This window comes from Eschscholzia californica, unplaced genomic scaffold (genome assembly GCF_041429995.1).
Source record: "Eschscholzia californica isolate CP2 unplaced genomic scaffold, dmEscCali1.0.p SCAF_6, whole genome shotgun sequence".
In the NCBI taxonomy this organism is placed as follows: Eukaryota; Viridiplantae; Streptophyta; class Magnoliopsida; order Ranunculales; family Papaveraceae; genus Eschscholzia; species Eschscholzia californica.
In genome coordinates, this window is record NW_028238483.1 from 21,048,255 (window position 1) to 21,071,126 (window position 22,872).

Consider the following 22,872-nt stretch of genomic DNA (forward strand, 5'->3'; position numbering starts at 1 on the left):
AGGAAAGAGAGAGAGAGAGAGAGAGAGAGAGATTCCCTTCTCTGTTTTTTGCGGGAAATATTTATGCTTAAAGCTAAAGACAGTCAGATATGTAACTTTCCGGATTATTTGTTTAAAATTTATTTGTTTTTTGCAGCAACAATTAGATTATTTGTTTAAAATTATAATTTTTTTTTTGTTAAAATTATATACGTTTGGCTTATATATATTCAACCGGAAGTGCTAGAATCAAAAAAGATTTTGACAAAAGAAGTTATCCAGCGGATGTGTCGGTTGTGATATTCATCTCCCACGGTCTAGATTTAGTCAAACCTTCAAACCACAACCGCCACATACAATTTCTTTTGTCAAAATCTTTTGTCATTTTAAATGATCAACCGTGTAGGATAACAAAACTTTTTTAAATTAACCCTAATTTTCATCTTATATGCTTAAAGTTAAAACCCTAGTTTGTTACATGTATGGATTTGTTTGCAACCTTCTATATAAACCTAAAAGAGTCAAATACAGATAATCAATCAACTTGAAAGAATCCAATGTAAGAAGATAAGTTCTATCAAGGATAATTAGGAAATTAAACAATAAAAAAACAGGGGGACATGGGTCAGTGTGAATAAGGATTAAACCATTGACATAATTAAGAAAACTATTTTAAGTGCTTAATGACATCAATCGATCAAGTTGAACGAGCAGGTAAAGGATGACTATTTAAAAAACGATATTCCATGTCGATCCCCACCGATCACGTGGGAACCGCAGTTTTGGTCGGTTTTTTGGCATAATTAAATAACCTCGAGAACGAAAGCTTGATGCAAGTTGATTAAATTAATTAATCATCGATCTATAGCTTTCAGTAGGTCTTCCCTGGAGGATAAGTGGAAGATGAGGTACAACAAACCCATGTCACTCTAGACCTAAAGAGACGACTTATAATAAAGTAGAAACATGTTATTTTATGCGATATTCGAGGCATCGATCGATTAATGGGTGCCTCTCACATGCTATGAAATAGAACAATTTGTTAAATATTTAAGTGGTATTTTGATTAAAATTAGCTTTAACTAATAAGTAGACATAAAATATGAGTTTTTATAAAGAGGTGGGTGGTTGATTAGTTTAGTAAAAAAAAATAAATAGGACTTCGATTAATTTAGTAAAACTCAAAACCCTGATTGAGTTTAGTTGTAGGCTTTCTTCATCTTAATTAGGTCTCGTCTCTAGCTTCTCTTCTCTGTCTCTCTTTGATTCTTTCTCTCTAGGAGTAGGGATGACTACAACTTCCAATGTTCATCATCACAAAACTCAACATATAAATCCATTTTTGTTTAATTACTACACCTTATAAGTGGGTATGCTAGCAGCTAGCTTATGTGTGTGTGTGTGTGAAAGAGAGAGAGCCCAGCCGTGAGCTCAACGTTGGCTAAGTCTCTTGGCGACTCTCCAACTGGTCCCCCCAAGATGATATAGTTGGTAATGCTAAAGAGACAAAATGTTCTGGTCTTTGTCGTAGTTGGGAACCAACCAACTACAATATTACCCTATTATAATGATAATTGTTATGCTTTCTCCTGCCATTATCAGCCATTCTTGCACACCAAACAGCTATGAAGAAAGACACCCCTGACTCTCTCTGTCTCTCTCTGTCTCTCTAGTTTAGCTCGATATCAGAAAAGCTTTTTGAAGGTCAAAGTTTTTTAGGAGACAGTTATGGTGATATTCTTCTCAGACTATTCTAAGCTAATGTTGTTTAAACCCATTGCCCTTCATGGGTTTTCTGCTTCTTCACATCTTTTTCTTTTCCTGGCTCTATGTATTTACTGGGCAATCAAGAGATTCAGAGCTACTCCTTCGCAGAACTCAAAACAATCCAGGTTTTTGTGTTACAAGCCAACCCTTTTCTCTTGTTTGATTTTGTCACTGTTTAATCTTATCTTATGTGATTTAAACTACTTTCTTTGGTATAAAAATGTTTGGTCTGATGAAAAGCTAGTCATTCAATTGGATTTAGTAATAAGAACAATTGCTTGGGTTGCAGTTGTTGGTTACTTGCATATTGAATTCTCTCATTCAAGTGAGCTGAAATACCCAATCCTTATTAGGATTTGGTGGGGTTTTTACTTCCTCATGTGTAGTTATTTTCTCGTTATAGACTTCGCTTTCTATCGGATTGCACAAATCTTGCCTACCCATTTATGGGTTCTGGATGTTATCTCTGTTATTGCTGGTTTATTCATATTTTATGTCGGATTTTGCGGCAAGAGGGAGAGAGAAGAGGCTCCTCTTCAGGAGGCTCTTTTGAATGGTATTAATGGTAATGGTGGCAATGAGTCAAGGAAGAATATTAATGGTGAAAATATAACTCCTTTCTCGAATGCTGGTTTTCTTAGTATCCTCACTTTCTCTTGGATGACCCCTTTGCTTGCTATTGGTAGCAAGAAACAGTTAGACCTCGAGGATGTTCCTGGGCTTGATATTAGTGATAGTGTTAATGGTGTCTACCCAAATTTTAGAAATATCCTTGGGTCTTATTGCAGTGAGAGTGAAGTAAGAACTTTCAATTTGGTTAAGGCATTAGTCTTCTCGGTGTGGCGAGAAATTTTACTAACCGCTTTACTTTCCATTATATACACATTTGCTTCCTACGTCGGTCCATACCTTATTGATTCCTTTGTCCAGTACCTTAACGGCCACGAACAATACAAAGGCGAGGGGTACGTTTTGGTGTCTGCATTTTTCATTGCAAAACTTGTTGAGTCTCTTGCACAAATACATTGGTTCTTTAGGTTGCGGCAGGTTGGGGTTCGGGCGAGAGGTGCCCTTGTTGCGACTATCTATAAAAAAGGTCTAACTATTTCAAGCCTGTCGAGACGTGGTCATTCTAGTGGGGAAATTATCAACATCATGACGGTGGATGCTGAGCGAATTGGTGATTTCAGTTTGCATATTCACGATCTATGGATGCTACCAATTCAAGTTGGTTTAGCCTTGTTGCTCTTGTATAAAAACCTCGGTCTTGCGTCAATTGCCGCTTTTGCCGCAACTGTTATTGTGATGTTAGCGAATGTTCCAATGGGTTCAATGCAACAGAAGTTCCAAAGGAAATTGATGGAGTCAAAAGATAAAAGAATGAAGTCAACTTCTGAGGTTCTAAAGAACATGAGAATTCTCAAGCTTCAGGGATGGGAAATGAAATTCTTGTCTAGGATTATTGATCTCAGGAAGACTGAAGAAGGGTCGTTGAGGAAGTACGTCTATACGTCAGCCATGACTACTTTCGTCTTCTGGGGGTCTCCAGCCTTTGTGTCTGTGATCACATTTGGAGCTTGCATGCTCATGGGAATCCCACTTGAGTCGGGAAAAATTCTTTCCGCACTAGCAACATTCAGGATACTACAAGAGCCTATTTATCATCTCCCTGACACAATCTCGATGATTGCTCAAGCTAAAGTTTCACTTGACAGGATCACCTCATTTCTCAGACTTGATGACCTTGAACCAAATATAGTTGAAAAACTTCCAAGAAGTGCTTCTGACATTGCAGTAGAAATAAGTAATGGGAACTTTTCATGGGATCTCCCTTCTCCTACTTCAATATTAAAAGATATAAATTTTAAAGTGACCCATGGTATGAGAGTGGCTGTTTGTGGTACGGTTGGCTCGGGAAAGTCGAGCTTGCTTTCTTGCATCTTAGGAGAAATGCCCAAGGTGTCTGGTACCATTAAGTTGTGTGGAACGAAAGCCTTTGTTGCGCAGTCTCCATGGATACTGAGTGGTAAGATCGAGGATAATATATTGTTCGGTAAAGATATGGACCACGAAAAGTATGAGAGGATCCTCGAAGCATGCTCTCTGAGGAAGGACTTAGAAATATTGTCCTTTGGGGATCAGACTGTCATTGGAGAGAGGGGAATTAATCTGAGCGGAGGACAAAAGCAAAGGATACAGATTGCTCGTGCTCTATACCAGGATGCTGATATATATCTGTTTGATGATCCTTTTAGTGCTGTGGATGCTCACACAGGGACACATCTGTTTAAGGTAACTCAGTACATTCAAAAATAAAAAAAAATCGATATACATTGTTCTCGACTATGTTTATACAATACCCGGTTCTTCGGTTCTAGTGTTTCGGTATAAGTACCTCATTTCATGGTTTACCCTGGGTATGGTAGTATGTAAGCAATGTTTTCGACTATTAAATGTGCATTTATATGAATAACACACTTTTGCATGGCAGGAGTGCCTTGTTGGTCTTTTGGGATCGAAAACAGTGATTTATGTTACGCATCAAGTAGAATTCTTACCTTCGGCGGATCTTATTTTGGTAAAGTTCTTACATTTGTTTCTTCAGTACGATTTAAAAAATCTCATTTAGTGATTAATTCTTGTTGGGGTGGTCTTGGTCTCTCCCCAAGGGGTCTTTGGCCCTCTGCCCCCAACAGATAACTCAAGAGGTGATGTTTCCAGCCACATTTATAAACTAACACCAGCCCTTCTCGCAACGTGGAATAATTCCAACAACCGTCCCCTTTACACATTAGGAGCTAGAAGTAAATCTTCCCCCTCCTCAACAAGACCCGAAACCCTCTGATAAACCTGGGCTCTGGTACTATTCGTAAGATCATCTCGATTTTCGTGCCCTTCTCACCCCTCATTGGTCTTGAGCCTCTTTGACCCCCAAGAGCTAGCTGAAGAGGTGAAGTCTCGCTCTTATGAACTGACTGATAACCAACCCTCCTGTAACCAATTGGGGATAACTCAAATAGTTCTTACAACCAATTTTTTTGTCAGGTTATGAAAGATGGAAGGATTACCCAATCAGGCAAGTATGACGATATTCTTAGTTCAGGAACAGATTTTATAGAACTGGTGGGTGCACATCAAAAAGCCTTGTCGGCTCTAGATGCTTTTGACACAGAGACAACCCCCGGTAGTTTAGAAAAGAATGTGGTACATGAGGATTTCGGAAATGCTGAGCTAGTTGTAGACAAAAAAGACGCGCAAAATGATAAATCAGTCGAGCTAGCTGGAGAAAAGCGACAACTAGTTCAAGAAGAAGAGAGGGAGAAAGGAAGAGTTGGTCTCTCGGTGTATTGGAAATATATGACCACTGCATATGGTGGAGCACTTGTGCCACTGATATTGCTAGCGCAAGTTCTCTTTCAAGTCCTTCAAATTGGGAGCAATTACTGGATGGCTTGGGCTACCCCCGTGTCAAAGGATGTAAAACCTCGAACGGGAGGCTCTACTCTCATCTTTGTATATGTTGCTTTGGCCATAGCAAGCTCCATTTGTGTCCTTGTGAGAGCGCTGCTCCTTGTAACGGCTGGATACAAAACTGCAACTCTACTCTTCACTAAAATGCATTCATGTATTTTCCGAGCTCCGATGTCATTCTTTGATTCCACCCCAAGTGGACGGATATTAAATAGAGTGAGTGAAAATGAAAAGCTAGATAATTAACATAATATATAGTTTGACATTTTCTAAATGCAATCAGTAATTCCTTACTCAGGCGTCTGCAGATCAAAGTGCAGCAGATACAAGAATTCCCATACAGATGGGCTCATTTGCCTTCTCTGTTATACAACTTCTCGGGATCATTGCAGTAATGTCACAGGTTTCATGGCAGGTCTTCATCATTTTTATACCTGTGGTTGCTATTGGTATTTGGTATCAGGTGATTTTTGGTGCCTTCAAAATTTTCTATTATTTTCTTAAAGAATAAAATAGTATTGCTATCTCAGACCTCTCGAAACAACGTATTATACTATCTATCCAGTCCTTATGATAATATTGATGAAAATCGTACGTAGTTGTGTGATAACATAGATGTAAGAACCTTTGTTGTTATCCAGCAATATTACATATCCACGGCACGAGAACTATCCCGTTTGGTTGGAGTATGCAAAGCTCCAGTCATACAACATTTTGCGGAGTCTATGTCAGGGTCAACTACCATAAGAAGCTTTGATCAGGAACAAAGATTCATAGAAACAAACCTGAAGCTGATGGATGCATATTCGCGACCTAAATTTAATAGTGCAGGTGCAATGGAGTGGTTATGCTTTCACATGGATATGTTGTCAATCATTACATTTGTGTTCTCGCTTGTTTTCTTGATTTCTGTGCCGAAGGGAGTAGTTGACCCTGGTAAGTACCACATGAAATTTGTTATGAAGGTTACTGTTAAGTTTGTGGTCTATGGATATAGAGGAAGAACATGAATCTCACTCTTTATTTCGTTCTTCGATTATAAAGGTTTTGCGGGCTTAGCAGTGACATATGGACTTAATCTAAATATGATACAAACATGGGTCATATGGGACCTCTGCAATCTTGAGAACAAAATCATATCTGTTGAGAGGATACTTCAGTACTCCGCCATCACAAGTGAACCTCCTCTTTCTATAGAAACAAGTAAGCCACTCAACGATTGGCCATCACATGGAGAAGTTGGTATTTTCGATCTCCAGGTAAGCAAATTCGTCGTTATACTGAAACGAAATGTGCCAAAAAACTATTGATGAAATATCTTGTGTCGTAAATTGGATGGTTGGAGTCGGATTATGTTATACTGACATATTTTGGTTTAATATAGTAGCAAGTGGTAGTTTATATAGCACTATGCTTTCGAGTTCCCATTTTGCTGACTGATTGTTAGTTTGTGGATGCAGGTTCGTTATGCCTCACATATGCCATTTGTTTTGCGAGGGCTATCATGCACTTTTCGTGGAGGCACGAAAACTGGTATTGTTGGGAGAACAGGTAGTGGTAAATCGACTCTCATTCAGACACTTTTCCGCATTGTCGAGCCTACTGTGGGTCAAATCTTTATAGACAATATAAACATCTCCACCATTGGACTGCACGATTTGAGATCCCGATTAAGCATCATTCCGCAGGATCCAACTATGTTTGAGGGTACTGTGAGAAGCAACCTAGATCCTCTCGAAGAGTATACGGATGACCAGATATGGGAGGTGGGTTTGATCTACGATATGAATTAATTCTAAAAACAAATATATGATTATGTTTGAGGGTACTGTGAGAAGCAACTCTATTTGATAAGTGTTCTGTCTGACAGGCTTCCGAGTCCTAACATTTCCTTTAAATTTCGGCCATGTTTAGTCATCCTGTTTTTACCTTGATTGTGCATATTTGTTTTAGGCTCTAGATAAGTGTCAACTCGGCGACGAGGTCAGGAAGAAGGAAGGGAAGCTTGATTCTGCAGGTTATATTCTCTAAAACACCTCCTAAAAGTAGTCTAGGATACTTATATTTTTCACTTTTATCTCCAACTTCTATCAGTCTCAAGATGAGTTAGAAATGTTCCGTTTGGTTTTCTAGTTGTCGAAAATGGAGACAACTGGAGTATGGGGCAGAGGCAACTGGTTTGTTTAGGACGAGTACTTCTTAAGAAAAGCAAAGTCTTGGTTCTCGACGAAGCTACTGCATCTGTCGACACTGCAACCGATAATCTCATTCAGCTAACACTCAGGCAACAGTTCCGGGACTCTACAGTCATTACTATTGCCCATAGAATAACATCTGTTCTCGATAGTGATATGGTCCTACTCTTAGATCGTGGTAAGTACTACTTCTGGGTCTCTTCTTGATAATTCAGATTCTTTTCGAATGATACATTTATTATATATATTTTCTGCAGGCCTTGCTGTGGAATATGATTCCCCAAGCAAATTATTAGAAAACAAGACATCCTTGTTCTCAAAGCTCGTAGCTGAATATAGCTCGAGATCGAGTTTTAGTTTCGAAAGTTAGAGAACTTTAGGGTTCTGAGCTCGACTATGTTGTAGATGTTCTGAGTCAGCACCTCGAAAGCATCTAGAATAATCTGAATTGTGATATAGGTAATTTACCTGTAACTTGTTTCGGGTATGTGATTCAAGTAAAGAGAAACAAGTATATATAAACATTCTAGTAATTAATCATCTTCTCCTTTCATTATTGTCTTGATTATTAAATTTGAGCATTGTTACGGAGCACTCGAATAATCAGATTCATGCCATTGGTATAAATTTGTTGGTGATTTTGTTCTACATCCGCTCGATGTCTACATGGTTGTTAGAAGCCAATGTTTATTGCCATGATATCGACATTTCTTGTCTAGGAACATAAGTTCACGACCAATGGGCCTTCTACTTCCAAGCGGCATTTCTCGCTCGTGCCAATTGAGAATTTATCTCTTTTTAGTTACGAAATAATAGGAGCCATTTTCGCTGTTCTGGTAATAAGATAATGATTGTCAAATATTTCCGAAATGATGCTCTCATTGAAATGAATTCAATGTTGATTCAAAGCTTACAAAGTTGGTAATAAGCTAAAAATAATAAACATAAAATCTTCCATCTTTTAACTCTCTGGGATGTACTCATACCTGCATGAGCCATAACCTGCAAGCAAAGATGAAAAGTAGAGCTCATTAATAAGCATATACACAATTAGCTAAAAGAAAAAGATTGAGAGCGGGAAACTCTCTGTTTAAGTCTAGGTCAGACAAAATATTAACACTTTATCTTCGACCTTCAGCACCTAAGTAGATCGGTAGATCCCACAACAATGCTGAAACGGACAGCCGCATTGGTACGATAATTGTGATCTTAACAGTTTGACATTGAGTCACGTGAACCTCCACGACTTGCAAGGGCCTCTTAGAGGTCCAACTGACATATATCAAAAGGACTATGGTGGGTCTCGATAAGCTTACGTTGACACTGAAGGATTGCATAAATTCTTCTGGCACTTTCATTGGCATTTTAGCAGAGTCGTGTGGTGGGTCTGCAGTTAGGATAAACCCAGATTGGTAGTGGAAGGGGCACGGGTGAATTTATAAGTTACCTCTTGAGCTAGTTTTTGGGGTGAGAGAGGCCCAAAACCACCCAACCCTGGTATCGAAGTCTGGGGTATAACAAGTTTGAGCCCAATAACTATTGAAGTTAACCCCAATGTGTGAGGGGGAGATTGTTAGGATAATCCCACATTAGTAGCGGAAGAAGCACGGGATGAACCTATAAGAGTGGGGAAAACTAACCTCTTAAGCTAAGAGAGGCCAGAACTACCCAAGTACATCTACATCGTGCCCCTACCACACAAGGGCGAGGCGAAGAATTTTGAAGTAAATATTTTTTTATCAGAAGCCTTACTTGGATCAAGATCTGTTATCATGGCAGCAGAATTGAAGTAACAACTAGCACCTTGCTTCTTGAACTTCTGAAAGTAACTATTAAAAGCATAAGAAGCATGGTTGAAGAGAGTGTTAGGGAGATAACAAGGCTGGTTGGCCTGTATCTTCCTACAATCAGCTCCCCCTCTTCCACAAGCCCAATCAAGTGCCATTTGAAGTACTTCTTTAGGTGTTTGCTCATCTACTATGCACCATTCTTCAAGTTGTCCCTCTATTATTAAAATCATTATCTTAGTTAAAGAGACGATTCCTTATAATGTACGATAAGCGGAAACATTTATTCTGATATAGAGGTCGTTAATCCCAATGAACGACATTGATCTGTCTACTGAGACACACGACCTCTATTTATGATAAACGTACTGATTTATCATAACTTATCAACTTCATTACTAGATCAGTCGAAATTCAGACCAAATCAACAAAGAAAAAATGAAATGGGTGAGATTTAATCAAATTACCTGATTTTTGTGAAATGGCCATAATCAGTAGGAGAACAATAAGAATTAACCTTGGCATCATAGATAGAAATGTGTCTTCTAATTTGGTGATGGTGTTTTTAATGTTCACTCAATTGGATTGGGAAGAGACATTGCTCTAAATGTGAAGTAAGGAATATTTAGAGAAGTGCATAAGGCCACTTTTTTTATGAAATTGTCTATACACAATCTGTTACTTGGACTTTTAAGGCAACTATATTAAAGAAATACTTCTTTCTATATTTGGCGCGAAAATGGAGGCCCACCACAACCCGAAATCTGATGTGACGCTCCAATTGGCCTGCGCTTCTCTCTCACATGACCCTGACCAATGGAGCCGCCCACATCAGATTTTGGGCATTTTTCTTTTAAAGATTGAAGGAGTAGATCTTTCTTCCCAATTAATCTATAGCAAGGAGCCTAATTACAAACTTAATCTCGGTTCGACTATTTTCGCAAACCCAATTCCTGCGTTGATGAACTTGGAGATCCAGAAAAAAGAGGGATGGCCATTGGATGAGGGACCAGTTCGATCGCTATAGAAATCAGATATCAATAGCATCGCCATTTTTATACCAAAGCTATCACTTGTTAGTTACAATTTATTTACGTCCTATGTGTTGATAGCCCAAGTGGTTGATAGTGTTGACATAAACTCCAAAATCCCTAGAGGTCCTTGATTTATTCCCAGTGGAGGTTGAATCCATGGATTATTGAATTTGAGTTACTAAAACGTATAAATAATACGGTTAGGTGGCCTCTAGTCCATTTTAAGATTTTAATCCTTTGGCCGGTAGTATAGTTTGGCTTTAAACTTGTTTGTTCCAAAAGTTTAATTTCGACAGTTATCGTGGTTATCACATCTTGGATGTATCTTGCCATTGTAATGATTTTGTAAAGCCACCCCATGAGAATACCAAATCAACATTTTCTTGAGCAAGAAAAAAAATGTAAGTTGCTTTGAACAATTACAAAAATCTAACTACCCATATGGATAATTCCAACCTTGCCGGATCCAATTGATTCTTTTCATTAAGAAAATGACAAGCAAAGAGTAAATAACATGTGATTTGTGGCTTGTAATGGAAGCTTGTTTACCTTCTATTATTGAAGACATGTTCGAGTTTTTCTGGGAGGGATTGAGATTATTGATGAACCCCTCTTTTGATGAAAGATGTCTTGTGAACTAGGGTGTCTTGTATTTTTAAAGAAATAAAATTTTAGTTGAACACTGTTGTGGGTGTAATGAGAGATTGAAATTCAAGGTTGTTGAAAGTTTCTTGATATGGGTAGACATCCGACTTGGTTTGCAACGGGTGAAACCGCTTTCAGAGCAATGTTTAATCGCCCGCCAAGACCGTAGGCCCCGGGATAAAATTTTTGTACCTGACACAGAGCTAATCTTGAAGGTTGCCGAAGCAGAGGTGACCTTCGGAAAGCAAGACTTCTATTTATAATGGGTGTGCATGTATTTTTCAAAATTACAAATAGAGGTGGTAAGGTCGATGTGGTTAGAGCTTTATAAACTAAAAACCTGGAGATATCTTTGTAACTTTTGATAGTGAAAATGATCTGTTATTGTTCACCATGGAGTAGGTCTAGTAAACTGAACCACACAAATCTCTTGTTTTGTGTGATTGTTTACTTTCTTTACTATTTTGATTAGTTGCTTGTTCTTGTCACAACGAAGGTTACCTCTAAGATTCTGCCGAAGTCCACCCTTAAGTGGTGGAGTGTAGGACTTTATTTTTACAAAAAATATAAGCAAAAAAGAAAAATTGAACACCCATTAATGAGGTTTTGAAAGAAAGAGAACCGGTTTGAGAGATGAAAACCTATTAGAAAAGGAAGCCAAATAGGAATTTCATGAAGGAGCCAAAATAGCTTATGATTATAAACTAAAGTGCAGGCTTGTAATGATTTTAGAAGCCGAACCCCTAGTGCAAATTATAGGCGTGTCTCTTTCATGGGTAGTCGAAAAACGCAACTTGTAGTCAATTATGCTCTCCTTAGATAAGCGATGGTTCCCTGCCTTCCCACGGTTGGTGTGAGAATTACTATGTTACCAACCTAATGTATAAAATCAGATTTCATTTAGTGATGACTATGTCATGTCATAATGATATAATATCTTTCAAACATGAAGCACATCAATCATCACGCAATCACGGTAATCATCATTATCACTAATAACATTTTCGTCCATGACTAGAGATCAATAAATATGGTAATCATCTCTTCCAATTACTAAGAAACTGCTCCTTGAATTTATGAACTGAGTAGTAACTACTAAGACTAATAGAAGATAAATCTTTAAAAGCACAAGGCATGATAAATTAACAGAAACTCGGAAAATTGCAGCATCTTACTTGGATTTACTTGAAGAGTTCTGTTAATCTTTTAGAGGCTTCTATTACGTTGTCCCTGTGACCGAAGGCACTTACTCGAACAAATCCTTCGCCACCTGGTCCGAATCCACTTCCAGGAGTTGTAACAAGATGAGTCTTCTCAAGAATCTCAGAGAAAACATCCCAAGAACTTTGGCCAGGGAAATGAACCCACACGTATGGGGCGTTCTTTCCTCCATATACATTAAAACCAAGTGAATTGAATGTCTCCATTATTATCTGTGTATTCTCCTTGTAGAAACCGACTACATCTTGCATCGCCTGAAAGAATTCGAAATATATTTCATGGCTGTTGTCAAGGATGGAATTGTATAATATTTTTTGAACTGTACTTGAGCAGTGGTTGTTTTATCTCTAAGTCAATCTGAAAATTGGTACGAGGTCTAGGTTCGCTCGAGCCAGATTTCAATCTCTGTTTTTGCCAGACTCATGATGTCTATTGGGGTCGGACATCCAGAGGAGTTAGATTCCGACAATCAGAAGAAAAAAAAAAAGACCAAGAGTAAAACTGGTCGGGCTACCCATGCCCATCTAGGGCAGCATGTGGGCCTTTATAAGGTCTGGCTCGATTGACACCTTTAACTGTACTGAAAGTAATGAAACTAACCTTGAGACCCTCTGGGGAAAGACAAGCTAGTCCACCGGCTTGAGCAATGTTAGATGCACCATTAAAGCAAGTACAAACTATACGGTTGAAGTCCCTTGCTACAGGAAATCCATCTGAGAAAAGAAGCTCCTTGGGAACTACAGTCCATCCAAGACGAACTCCAGTAAATCCAGCATACTTCGAAAACGAAGCTGTCTCAATTGCTACCTGCAATGTTTCAAAACTAAGAATATGTACATTTTCCTTCTTGTACTTGAGAAAGAAATTACGAGTAGAATGAACTTATATTCCGAATTATTATGTACTAACCATGAGGAAGAGAAAAAGATGAAAGAGAAAACAAACAATTCACTGACCTCTTTTGCTCCAGGAATTTCGTAGATAGATTTTGGGCAGTCATCTGAAATGTACATAGCATATGCCGAATCGTAAACAATGATAGACCCATTTTTCTTTGCGAACTGTACTAGCTGTGTCAGTTGTGCCCTTGTAGCAGTTGAACCAGTAGGGTGTTTGGTGAACAGAAAAAGATGACATCGGTTTTTGCAACCGAAGATAAATCAGGAAAGAAACCATTCTCTGGATTACATCTCATGTACTCAATGTTTCCATACTTCTCAACATCCTTCTGGAACTGGCCAGTTTGGCCCATAATCACACTTGAATCCACGTAGGCCTGTAAACAGGAAAAGAAGGATCTTACACATTTAACAGGACAGTGAAAGAATCTCAAATGTGCTAAAAGATATTGTCAAATAACGCCTTCTCTCAGTAGCGCATTGGGGCATTCAGAAAGAAAAAAATGGTGGATTCTTTGGGGCATAAAGAAAAATCTCCGGGGAATAAAGACTTTGTCAAGCAAGATTGACTTGGGGCTCATATTTATTTTTTAGTCCAAAAATCTACTTAGATTGCTTTTAGCCCGGAATCTTCATCGTCCTCCACACCACAATTTTGTCAAAACATGAAATTAGACATTGAAATTTTTTTTTGAAACTTAGAATGAATATATTAAGAATACAAAGTTAGGTATTTGTCAAATTAAGCTTACTTTCATGGTCACCTAAGAGTTCAACAACATGAACAAATCGATAATGGAGGGTAGGAGTCCAACTCATTCTGAGGCGCTCTCATAATTCGTTTTGATGGAAATCTTATTTGAAATCTTTGTCTCATCATCATATTCTGTGATTGGGAAGAAGCTGTAGTAGCATTAGAAGGAGAAGAAGAATCAAATGGTGGTTGTTGTTGAGACAAGATAAAAAGAGTAATTTTGGTAAACCGGAATTCCTCTAATGGGTTTCAGGTAACCTAGTTGATCTTGATTATGTTGATGAAGAAGTTTTGGTTGTTGATATGCTTGATGTAGTACTTGATGACGATGGGATTGTTGTGGTTGATGATGACCATGGAGATGATGATTAATTTGATGTTGATGGTGAGATTGGATAAGATTTATATGGTGAAGATAATGATGTTAGAGTTGGATTCTGAAAACTTAGTTGGATTTGCTAAAGAGAGATCAAGACAAGTGGAATAATCAGATTTTGCAGCATTTGTAGCCACCATGTTATTTGAAGAATTTGTTGTTCTTCTCCACAACCCTAGATCAATTTCTTCATATGTGATTCTTCTCCAACTAAAAATGGGTTTACTGTTTGGAGGACTAATTTGAAGAGAGAGATCAGGTTGTGCTGGAAAAAATCCATCATTGTCGTTCTTCTCCAACTAGAAGTGGGTTTATTGTTCGTGAGTTCGGGGCGGGTTTCTAGGGTAAGAAGAGGGGAGAGGACCATGAGAGGGACCGTGAGAGGAGAGAGAGAGAGAGAGAGAGAGACTGAGAGAGAGAGAGAGAGAGAGACACTGAGAGAGAGAGACACTGAGAGAGAGAGAGAGAGAGAGAGGGGCACTGAGAGAAACACTGAGAGAGAGAGAGAGAGAGAGAGAGAGAGAGAGAGAGAGAGAGAGAGAGAGAGAGAGAGAGAGAGAGAGAGAGAGAGAGAGAGAGCAGGAGAGAGAGAGAGAAATAAAGAAGAAAAAAAGAGAAAGAGAGGAGGAGATGAAGAGTAGACGGCAAAAAACATAAATTCAATTTTTGGACCTAACATGAAAATGTTCTCTAAGTCAAATCTTGTTGACCAAAGTCTTTATGCCCTGGAGACTTTTCTTTATGCCCCAAAGCCGCGGCCAAAGAAATTAACATCGCCAATGATGTAAATCTAGATATTGAGATGTTAAAAGATTTAACGAACTTATTGAAGGAGATGATTGTCCAAGGGAAAAAGAAGATGTATGATTAGATTAATGTTACCGGATAAGATGGATCTTGAACCGCAATTGACACGTTTGCCCCAAAAAGAAGCTGCAATTTTAGACACCAAAGAACAAAGTCATTAAAGATTAAAAAGTTTAACTAAAATATAATAAGCTCAACAATGAACCAGCAATGGGGAAACCATATTCTAGTAATCAGAAGTTTTACTTTTAAACTATGTAACATTGATATTAGTTTTAATATTTTTTTCCTTGTCTTAAATGTAGATACTCTTATCCAATACTCAAATGCTTTTGGACACTCAGATTGGGACTTTGTATCAGCAATAGGCATAAAGAAACATGTAAACATAAATTGAACACCCCTAAACTAAAACAAACCTGAAGACGGGAAATGTCACACTTCGCACCATCAGACACAAATATATCGCTATCCGCTATCCCAAGGTCTGGGTAATACGTCGATGCAATTTTAGCCCTTAGTAGCTGCAAAGATGAAAATTGTGGTTAGCCGCCTAAGAATGGAAGACATGCTTTGCTTGTTGAGCTTATGATCAGTAACCATATTATTATATACTGTTATAACTTATAAAAACCATATGGTATTTTTCACAATGAATATTCATAACAGTAGAATAAGCACAAAGTTCACAGTGTTTAGGTTGTCATGATATTCTATCACTTTTACAAGAGAAGTAACATGATAATAAGAAATCAGCCTTTAACGACACTTCAAAATTTTGATTCTTCCAACATGGTTTTGAAAATAAACATTATAGAAGTACCAAATGAACCAAGGTAAGGAAGATAATAACTTCAGAAGCAACACATGCAGAGTTAAACCTGACGTTTTCCTGATTAAGAAACCCTTGGCATCCGGTAAAACACACAAACACAAGAAAAAAGACATACTTTTTCACCTTGTTCAGCTCCATAACCACTGTAACCCTCCAAAGTCGACAATGCTTTTGCTCTCTGCAATTAGAAGTTAGAACAATTTTGAGTGAGTCAGAAACATGAAAAAGTTCTTATTTCTTGAGATCGCAACTTTAAGTGAAAAATATGGATGTGGTCAGGAGAGGTTCTTGCAAACAGACACAAAACAAATTGGATATTAAGCCTACAGAAGGGCCAAGAATTGTAACCTTCCACACATATTATGCTACTAGAAATTAATTTTGGCCTTTTTTAGAAGCAAAAAAAGAAATTCAAATGATCAATTGAAGGCACAACTTCTTAAAAGTTTGTGGAATGTGGCTAAACGAATTTCCTTTTACATTTAATGGAAGAATCATCGATAATGCTCTTAATTTTTAAAAATAAAGTTTCTCGACAGAATATCAATGTAACAAAAGGGTTCTAAATATCTTTAGAAGTAGAAGTATTACCTCTGCCATGGCAGATGTTATAACATCAGGAATGGGCTCGGTTGTGTCGCCAATTCCAAGACTTATCACCTTTGCATCAGGGTACTTCTGCAAGTGAGCTCCCCTTCTTCTGGCAATCTAAGTAGAGAGCAAACGGACAGACATTAAGAAGTCAATCATATTGGTTAGACTATAGAAGCATAATGATTTTATCCTTTTGGCGTATTTCAGTATGATCCTAGTATAATATTGGAGAAAACAATCCCTCTCAACAAACAAACACATTAAGAGTTAATGACATAAGATATGTACTGCTAAACAATGTCATCTTGATTACAATTCTGAGTACGTCCGGATCCTGAGTCGAACGACTATCAATTCTACAAGCTTCACTACCCTGTTGTATTATCCTTTCTTCTTTCCGAGATCATATTCTTTTCTCCATCTTAAATAATAGTCAAGCTCGACTCTTATTAACAAATATAGATCAATAGAGCTCAACTATTTTTCTTGTTTCTTTTGTTGTCTGGTGATTTGTTCATTGTTACCATAAAACATAAAGAATAGCTGCATTTAAGTATAACTTGTAATAGATAAAATAATCCATTTTTTTCTTTTTGAAACATAAAGCATAGAGTATAAAGAATAGATTTATCTTTTCCATTCAGAAAGATTCATTCACTGATCTCCCCAGTAGATATACAGATGTTATCACCCAATATATGTGGGCTTTACCTACTTAATTTTATCTGTTTTTAGAGTATTGGTACAGCTATTAATGTTTAAAAATTGTTTTTCCGCCTCAATGCGTTATTTTATAACAATGTGAGGTGGTGCCTGAAGGCGGCAAAGAGGCGTAGCTTCACTTTCATTTATTTTAATATAGTAATAGCATTTTATTCTATTAATACTAAATTTTATTGAAAGTGCTTGTACCCGTCGTACTGCAAAATTAGTTTTTTAAGCAGTAAAGTTAACGAATATGAATGCTTTTGGTCATTTCTACCCTTTTGACTAACTCTACAAGTTCAAGAAAAAGAGAGGAAAGAACAACAAAATCATCACTTGTCACTTAAAAGGACAACAAGAGTTGTCACTTCACTGACTTGTCACCTAAAAGGATGAGTGATTGTTGTTACTTACACCCCTCTATTGCGTAGAGAGGTGTAGATTCTGATGTACGCACATATTTTGCCTCAAGGCGTGCGCATATGTGGGCATAACATGCACTTTTTTGAACATTGACGACTACAACACTGAACCGAATTAGAAGAACCAAAGAAATTGTAATTGGCTAACTAAAATAAACTCATATTGATCAAATCATAAAAGTCAAATCTCTGACCTCAGGGAACAAATAACCAGCTTGAAGTTTTGCCATATTTGCATTGCGAGAGACCTTTGTCGTATAAGCTGCAGAAAAGAAATTTTGATCTTGTAGCAGAAACCTTATCCAAATTGTCATATTATAATTTATTAAGAAATTTTGATCTTGTATTAGAAACCTTATCCAAATAATTTATCAATAGCATCAGGAATACAGGAACATGAAAAAATCCAAAAAAGAAAAAGGAGCAACAAATTCAATACCAGTCTTCTCAGTTGAAGGTGTTGCCACACATTTACAGATCAAATTGCTTCGCACTGGAACTGAAACCTTTGAAGTTCTGCAAAATGCAAGCAAAGTAAGAAACTGAACATGAAAATTAATTCTCTAAGGTACAAGGAACATCAACAATATAAAAAGATACGAGCTTTTCAAGAGAGTTAAAGAAGAAAACCTTGAATTTGTGCTTCGTTGACCTAAAAATGCAGATGAAGATGAAGAAACCGAAGCTGAGAGTTGCGTCAACGACATTTCCAACGACAAAATGAAAGTCGATCGATTCCTCTGGTATCAGAGAGAGAAATGCTAATTAAGAATCTTATCTTCCTATAATCGCTCTTGCTTCTTTGTAATTTAGAGAGAGATTGTTATAAGGTTATCGATTGTTACCTGTTGAAAGTTGGAAACGGAGCCGCTTTTTTTTCTTCTTTTGTGAGTGTTGGAAAGGTGGATAAACCCTAACTCACTAGCTCTTCTGTAGCTATCTGAATTTGTAAGAAATGAGTAGGTGAGAGGACTCTCAAATTCCGCACGAGGGGTAGGGGAGACTCTTCCAACCCAAGGGCTTGACAATTGGGTGCGTCTCATCTAGGGGTAGGATTTTGGCCCGGAAACCCGGAACCCGCCCACGACCGTCCGAATCCGAAGAGTCCGTGACTGTCCGATGCCCGAATCGGTCCGTACCCGCCCGACCGAAAGATCTTAAGCGGACGGACGCGGGCATAGGTCTTTACCCGGTGGTCCGACCGAGTCCGCCCGCTTATATCGTCCGCCCGACCGAACCCGTCCACATCCGTCCGTTTATCCTACCCGTTATACCCGCCCGCCTGTATGATTGATTTTAAGCCTTTAGATTTGTAGAGTTAGCTACAACCATTAGATTTCAAGAGTAAAAATAAATAACCCTAGAAATCACTTTTCTTAATTTTGTCTTCGTCGTTCTACTTCTCTAGTCTCTATCTCCTCCACAATCTCAATATCTCATCAATAACCCGAGAATCCACAATAAACCGGTCGTAATCCATGAGAAGAAGCATAGAAACCGATCATAATCCATGAGAAATCTCAATGGTTATCTTGCGATTTTGAATTCATTTACTTTTTAGAATTGTAAAGTGAGAGTTTTAGAAAGTTGTATTTAGCGACTAAACATTTTAAATTTCGAATAAAAGTTTCTTTATTTGTTCATTAGTGACCGGTGTCCGCTCGACCGATACCCGGTTTGCCCGACTATCAAAACGGTCATGGACGGGCACTTTGTTGGAGAAAAATCCGAAATGTCCGCCCATTTTGTCCGGATGTCCGAGTGGACACTTAGGACTCGTGTCCGTTCCGTCTGGACCGGTTGAGTTAGTGTCCGTTTCCCGCCCATCCGGACCGATTCCCACCCCTAGTCTCATCATCTCCAGGCTCCTCCCCCTCTTTTTTATTCTTGGGCTTCTCTCACTCTCTGTGCCCCACTAATTAGGGCAGTCAGAGGCAATCGGACTGGGCTTAATTCGTATTGGTTTTGAAAAGGACAGACTCAGACCAGTCTGAAACCCACGGACGTGTCAAGAAAGGGGTGAGCTAAGAGCAAAAGGATGAGACACTTTTAGAAGTACGTTTCACAATTCAAGAGATCGGTTGCTAGCTCGAGTGGCTCTGATATAACCCATCATTGAACCTGCACCCTAATCATAATCGATATCATTTCGCCAGCGACTTAATCAGCAAAAGTTATGGGTGAGAAATGAGCTGGTTGGTCCAGGTTCGGACAGACTTCAAACATGATTAAGTCGGGCATCACTAAAAATGAAAATATGGTTATGTACGAAATGTGGGTTGATATCGAACCACATCAGACTGAGTTATTTGGTACTATTAGTTGTTTACTGTACATTTCATACATAACAACATTAAATAAGTTCACAAGACAAAAAACCACGTACCTTTGTATCTGTTATAATTTTAACAGATGTATCATGTTTGATCTTCCATTTTCCCTTAAATAAGATTTTTTTTTTGTTGCAAGAGCCCAAAATAAGGATAAACTTAATGAAAGGTTCACAGTCAGGATTCTTCGTGGACCTATAATAATAAGAAATGAGCATTAGACATCTATAGTAGTAAATCACATGGATCATATGCAAAGACCATTGATATTTACAGAGCAATTCACAGAGTTGGTTATTAAGAGAGTTTACTTTGGTATTTAGATCGTTTAGTAATGATATGTCAAAGTTCAACAAAAAAAAGTGAAACTACGAATAAAAGAATTTTCTACAATTGAGTTTTTACATGTTTTCAAAATTTTAAATTTAAAAAACTTGTTACAGTAAACTCAACAAAAATGTTCCCGGAGCCGAGGCAGTGAAGCATATTTGCTCGAGGGAAACTTCCAAGAGCCAGAACTACCTTTCACAATATAATAGAGAAAAACACATACGAGTTTTTTACATTAATAACTTCAATAAAATAAAACAAAAGCCCCTAGGTTTGGGTTGTGACATTTGTTAGTAAGGAATGGGTTGGGTCACATTCAGGATACTTCAGGAAACAAATGCACAATAGACATGGTACGTAGCTAGAAAGATATAAAACATTTCCAACCTAAGGAAAAAAAATATTTACCTGCAGCAACATTACACAAAACTGAACTGCAACGGAAGCTTGTTCGAGTAACTCCAATAAGAAGGCCTCAGTAGGTAGGTCATAAGGCTATTGCTGCAATGTGTCAAATAATCTATCAAGTATCAAGAGATGGAAAGATTGACCCATGTGGTAGTGCTAAGACTAAGAGTGAAAAGGGTCAGAATAAATTATGGACAACAATAAAAAAAAATTCAAAACAGGATTCCCTGAAATAGTGATTCAAACATAGACCGGTTTTCATTGTGATATTTGTTACTGCTTTCAGCCCTTTTGCAAAAAAATTATCCTTGATTATCATCACAAATCTTGCTCAACACTTGTGACCTATAAAACATATTTCATTGTGCTCCTTGTTACTGCTATCAACCCTTTTGAAAAGAATTACTATCCTATATTATCATCACAAATCTTACTCACCACTTCCGATCTATAAAGCATTTCAGAAGAACTTAAACTACAAGAGAGACATATATTATCTGAAAAAGAACTTCAAATTTGAAATAAACAACAAAGTAAAACCACAAATACGAGAATTTTTTGCGGTAGAGTTTTCACATATTTTGAAAGATTTGAACCAAGACAAACTATTCATAGTAAGCTCACCAAAAATTTGCATATAGCCCAGACGGAGAAATATATTTGCTCTGGTCGAACTTGCAACAGCCATAACCATGAAATTGAATCTCTTCTAACTATTCTCTTAGTATAATATAAAATTCAATTAAAATAGGGCGTTTTGTATAGAATAATTTACAGGAAATAAGTAACAGGAAATAAGTAAACGGACACTGCATGGTAAATATATCTTATCCACTGTTAAATATCATTACTCCCCGAACACATCTAAATTGAAGCGCATAGAAGACAGGAAAAAAGAGTATGGTATAATACAGATAATGGGGACTATAAATGTTACCTTCGCTCGTCTAGAAAAAGACACACATAGGAATGAAGCCCTTTGACATGTCCAGTGCATCTCCATTATCATTTCCAAGCAATTCCAGCCTGAACTAATAATCATTAATCAAACACAAAGTAGGACTCCAGTTCAGATTTCTAAATCGTTAACAACTCACACCCAAAAGAAGGAAAATCCGAAACTGATCTAAATTACACTTTCTAAGGCAAGACAAAACCAATTCAGTTTCACATTGACATTTAATCAAACACTTTCTAAGCAAGAGAAAAATCAGGATGAAACTTTCTAAGCAAGGATTAATTTAAAGTACATAAACTATTTAACAATAAAATTTGAGGGAAACTCCGTAAGTCATAAACATTGAAAGGTAGACAATTAAAGAAAAGAAAAAATGAATGTACCTTTGAGATGACAACCTAACTGGTGAGACTAAAAGTAAGCCGAATGATGATATACCTGCAGTCAATAAAAGAAGGTTAATCGCAAGTTGAAAATAAAGTTCTGAAAATTTAAAACCTTTAATGGAGGGGGAGAGAAACTAACAGAAGATGATAAGAATGAGGGTGAGAATAAACCTTTGGAAAACAAAAAAGTTAGTTAAATTTCAAATCCACATACAACCAATCAATAATTAACACCTTGAACAACAAAACTAAATTGATTATGGAACCCCGAGTGCTCAATCCATATGTCCGTCACAGACATTTCAATGAACACCTTATTTTCTACAATTGATTTTGGGAAAACAGAAGTTAACAGAAGTAAGAATAGGAAAAATAGATAGTTACACAAATGTACCTGGAAGAAGAAGTAGAAAAAAAAGAGACAAATTCACCTGTGAGAAATTAAACAAAATTAGTCTGAAACTAATAACAAAACAAAATGCCCCTCACAGACATTTCAATGAACACCTTATTTGCAGAAATTGAAACTACAAAATGGAAACTATAAAATTAAAAACTAAACAAAGTGCAAAAGTGAATGTTTGAAAATCTATCGATGGATAAAATGACTAACCTCGGAGATATTTCATCAAACGCCTCAAACATAGTAGTTTCACTGTTGGTACAAGGGAGAAAGAAAGAGATACTGAGATAGTAGATTGATTTTGAGAGAAAGAGATATTTGGTGTTACCAGGAGAGAAAGATAGAGAGAGGGAGAAATAGAAACTGAACTAAAGAGTACGAAACTGAAATTTGAGAGAGATGTTTTTAGGGTGAGAGAAAGGAAGAAGACGTCGGTGAAGAGATGTGTCCTCCTGTCCGCTGAAGTGAGAAGATATGTCCGGTGAAGTGAGCGTGGAGAAGGGAGATGAAAGAGTAATTTTGGCTAGAGGCACCCCGAGTGCTCAATCCAACGGTCTAGACCAGTG

The 22,872-nt window shown here is 37.6% G+C and overlaps 3 protein-coding genes and 2 pseudogenes across 4 annotated transcripts in view; 2 read left to right on the top strand and 3 right to left on the bottom strand.

Moving 5' to 3' along the window:
* Positions 1–22,872, top strand: part of LOC147532386 (FAD synthetase 2, chloroplastic-like) — a 35,828-nt gene that overhangs the window by 12,785 nt on the left and 171 nt on the right. The gene's annotated exons all lie outside the window — the stretch shown is intronic.
* On the top strand, positions 1,102–7,965 carry LOC147532387 (ABC transporter C family member 3-like). The gene is made up of 10 exons (XM_086647532.1): positions 1,102–4,038; positions 4,238–4,324; positions 4,792–5,433; positions 5,516–5,680; positions 5,859–6,153; positions 6,262–6,476; positions 6,678–6,983; positions 7,171–7,234; positions 7,351–7,590; positions 7,670–7,965. The coding sequence occupies exons 1-10, from the start codon at positions 1,708–1,710 to the stop codon at positions 7,780–7,782; spliced, it is 4,458 nt and encodes a 1,485-aa protein (XP_086503658.1). The 5' UTR covers positions 1,102–1,707; the 3' UTR covers positions 7,783–7,965.
* Positions 8,279–9,716, bottom strand: LOC147532388 (glucan endo-1,3-beta-glucosidase 12-like). Its single transcript, XM_086647012.1, has 3 exons — positions 9,667–9,716; positions 9,165–9,416; positions 8,279–8,414 (listed from the first exon to the last, which is right to left on the bottom strand). The coding sequence occupies exons 1-3, from the start codon at positions 9,686–9,688 to the stop codon at positions 8,374–8,376; spliced, it is 315 nt and encodes a 104-aa protein (XP_086503138.1). The 5' UTR covers positions 9,689–9,716; the 3' UTR covers positions 8,279–8,373.
* LOC147532389 (LL-diaminopimelate aminotransferase, chloroplastic-like) lies at positions 11,761–22,789 on the bottom strand (annotated as a pseudogene). Its single transcript, XR_015227453.1, has 17 exons — positions 22,517–22,789; positions 22,298–22,334; positions 21,901–21,955; positions 21,497–21,585; positions 20,560–20,652; positions 19,878–20,016; positions 18,337–18,431; positions 18,122–18,231; positions 17,931–18,007; positions 17,686–17,753; positions 16,362–16,478; positions 15,886–15,948; positions 15,355–15,459; positions 15,011–15,061; positions 13,056–13,375; positions 12,700–12,906; positions 11,761–12,353 (listed from the first exon to the last, which is right to left on the bottom strand). The product of XR_015227453.1 is annotated as an LL-diaminopimelate aminotransferase, chloroplastic-like (transcript).
* LOC147532390 (putative transcription factor KAN2) lies at positions 13,670–14,783 on the bottom strand (annotated as a pseudogene).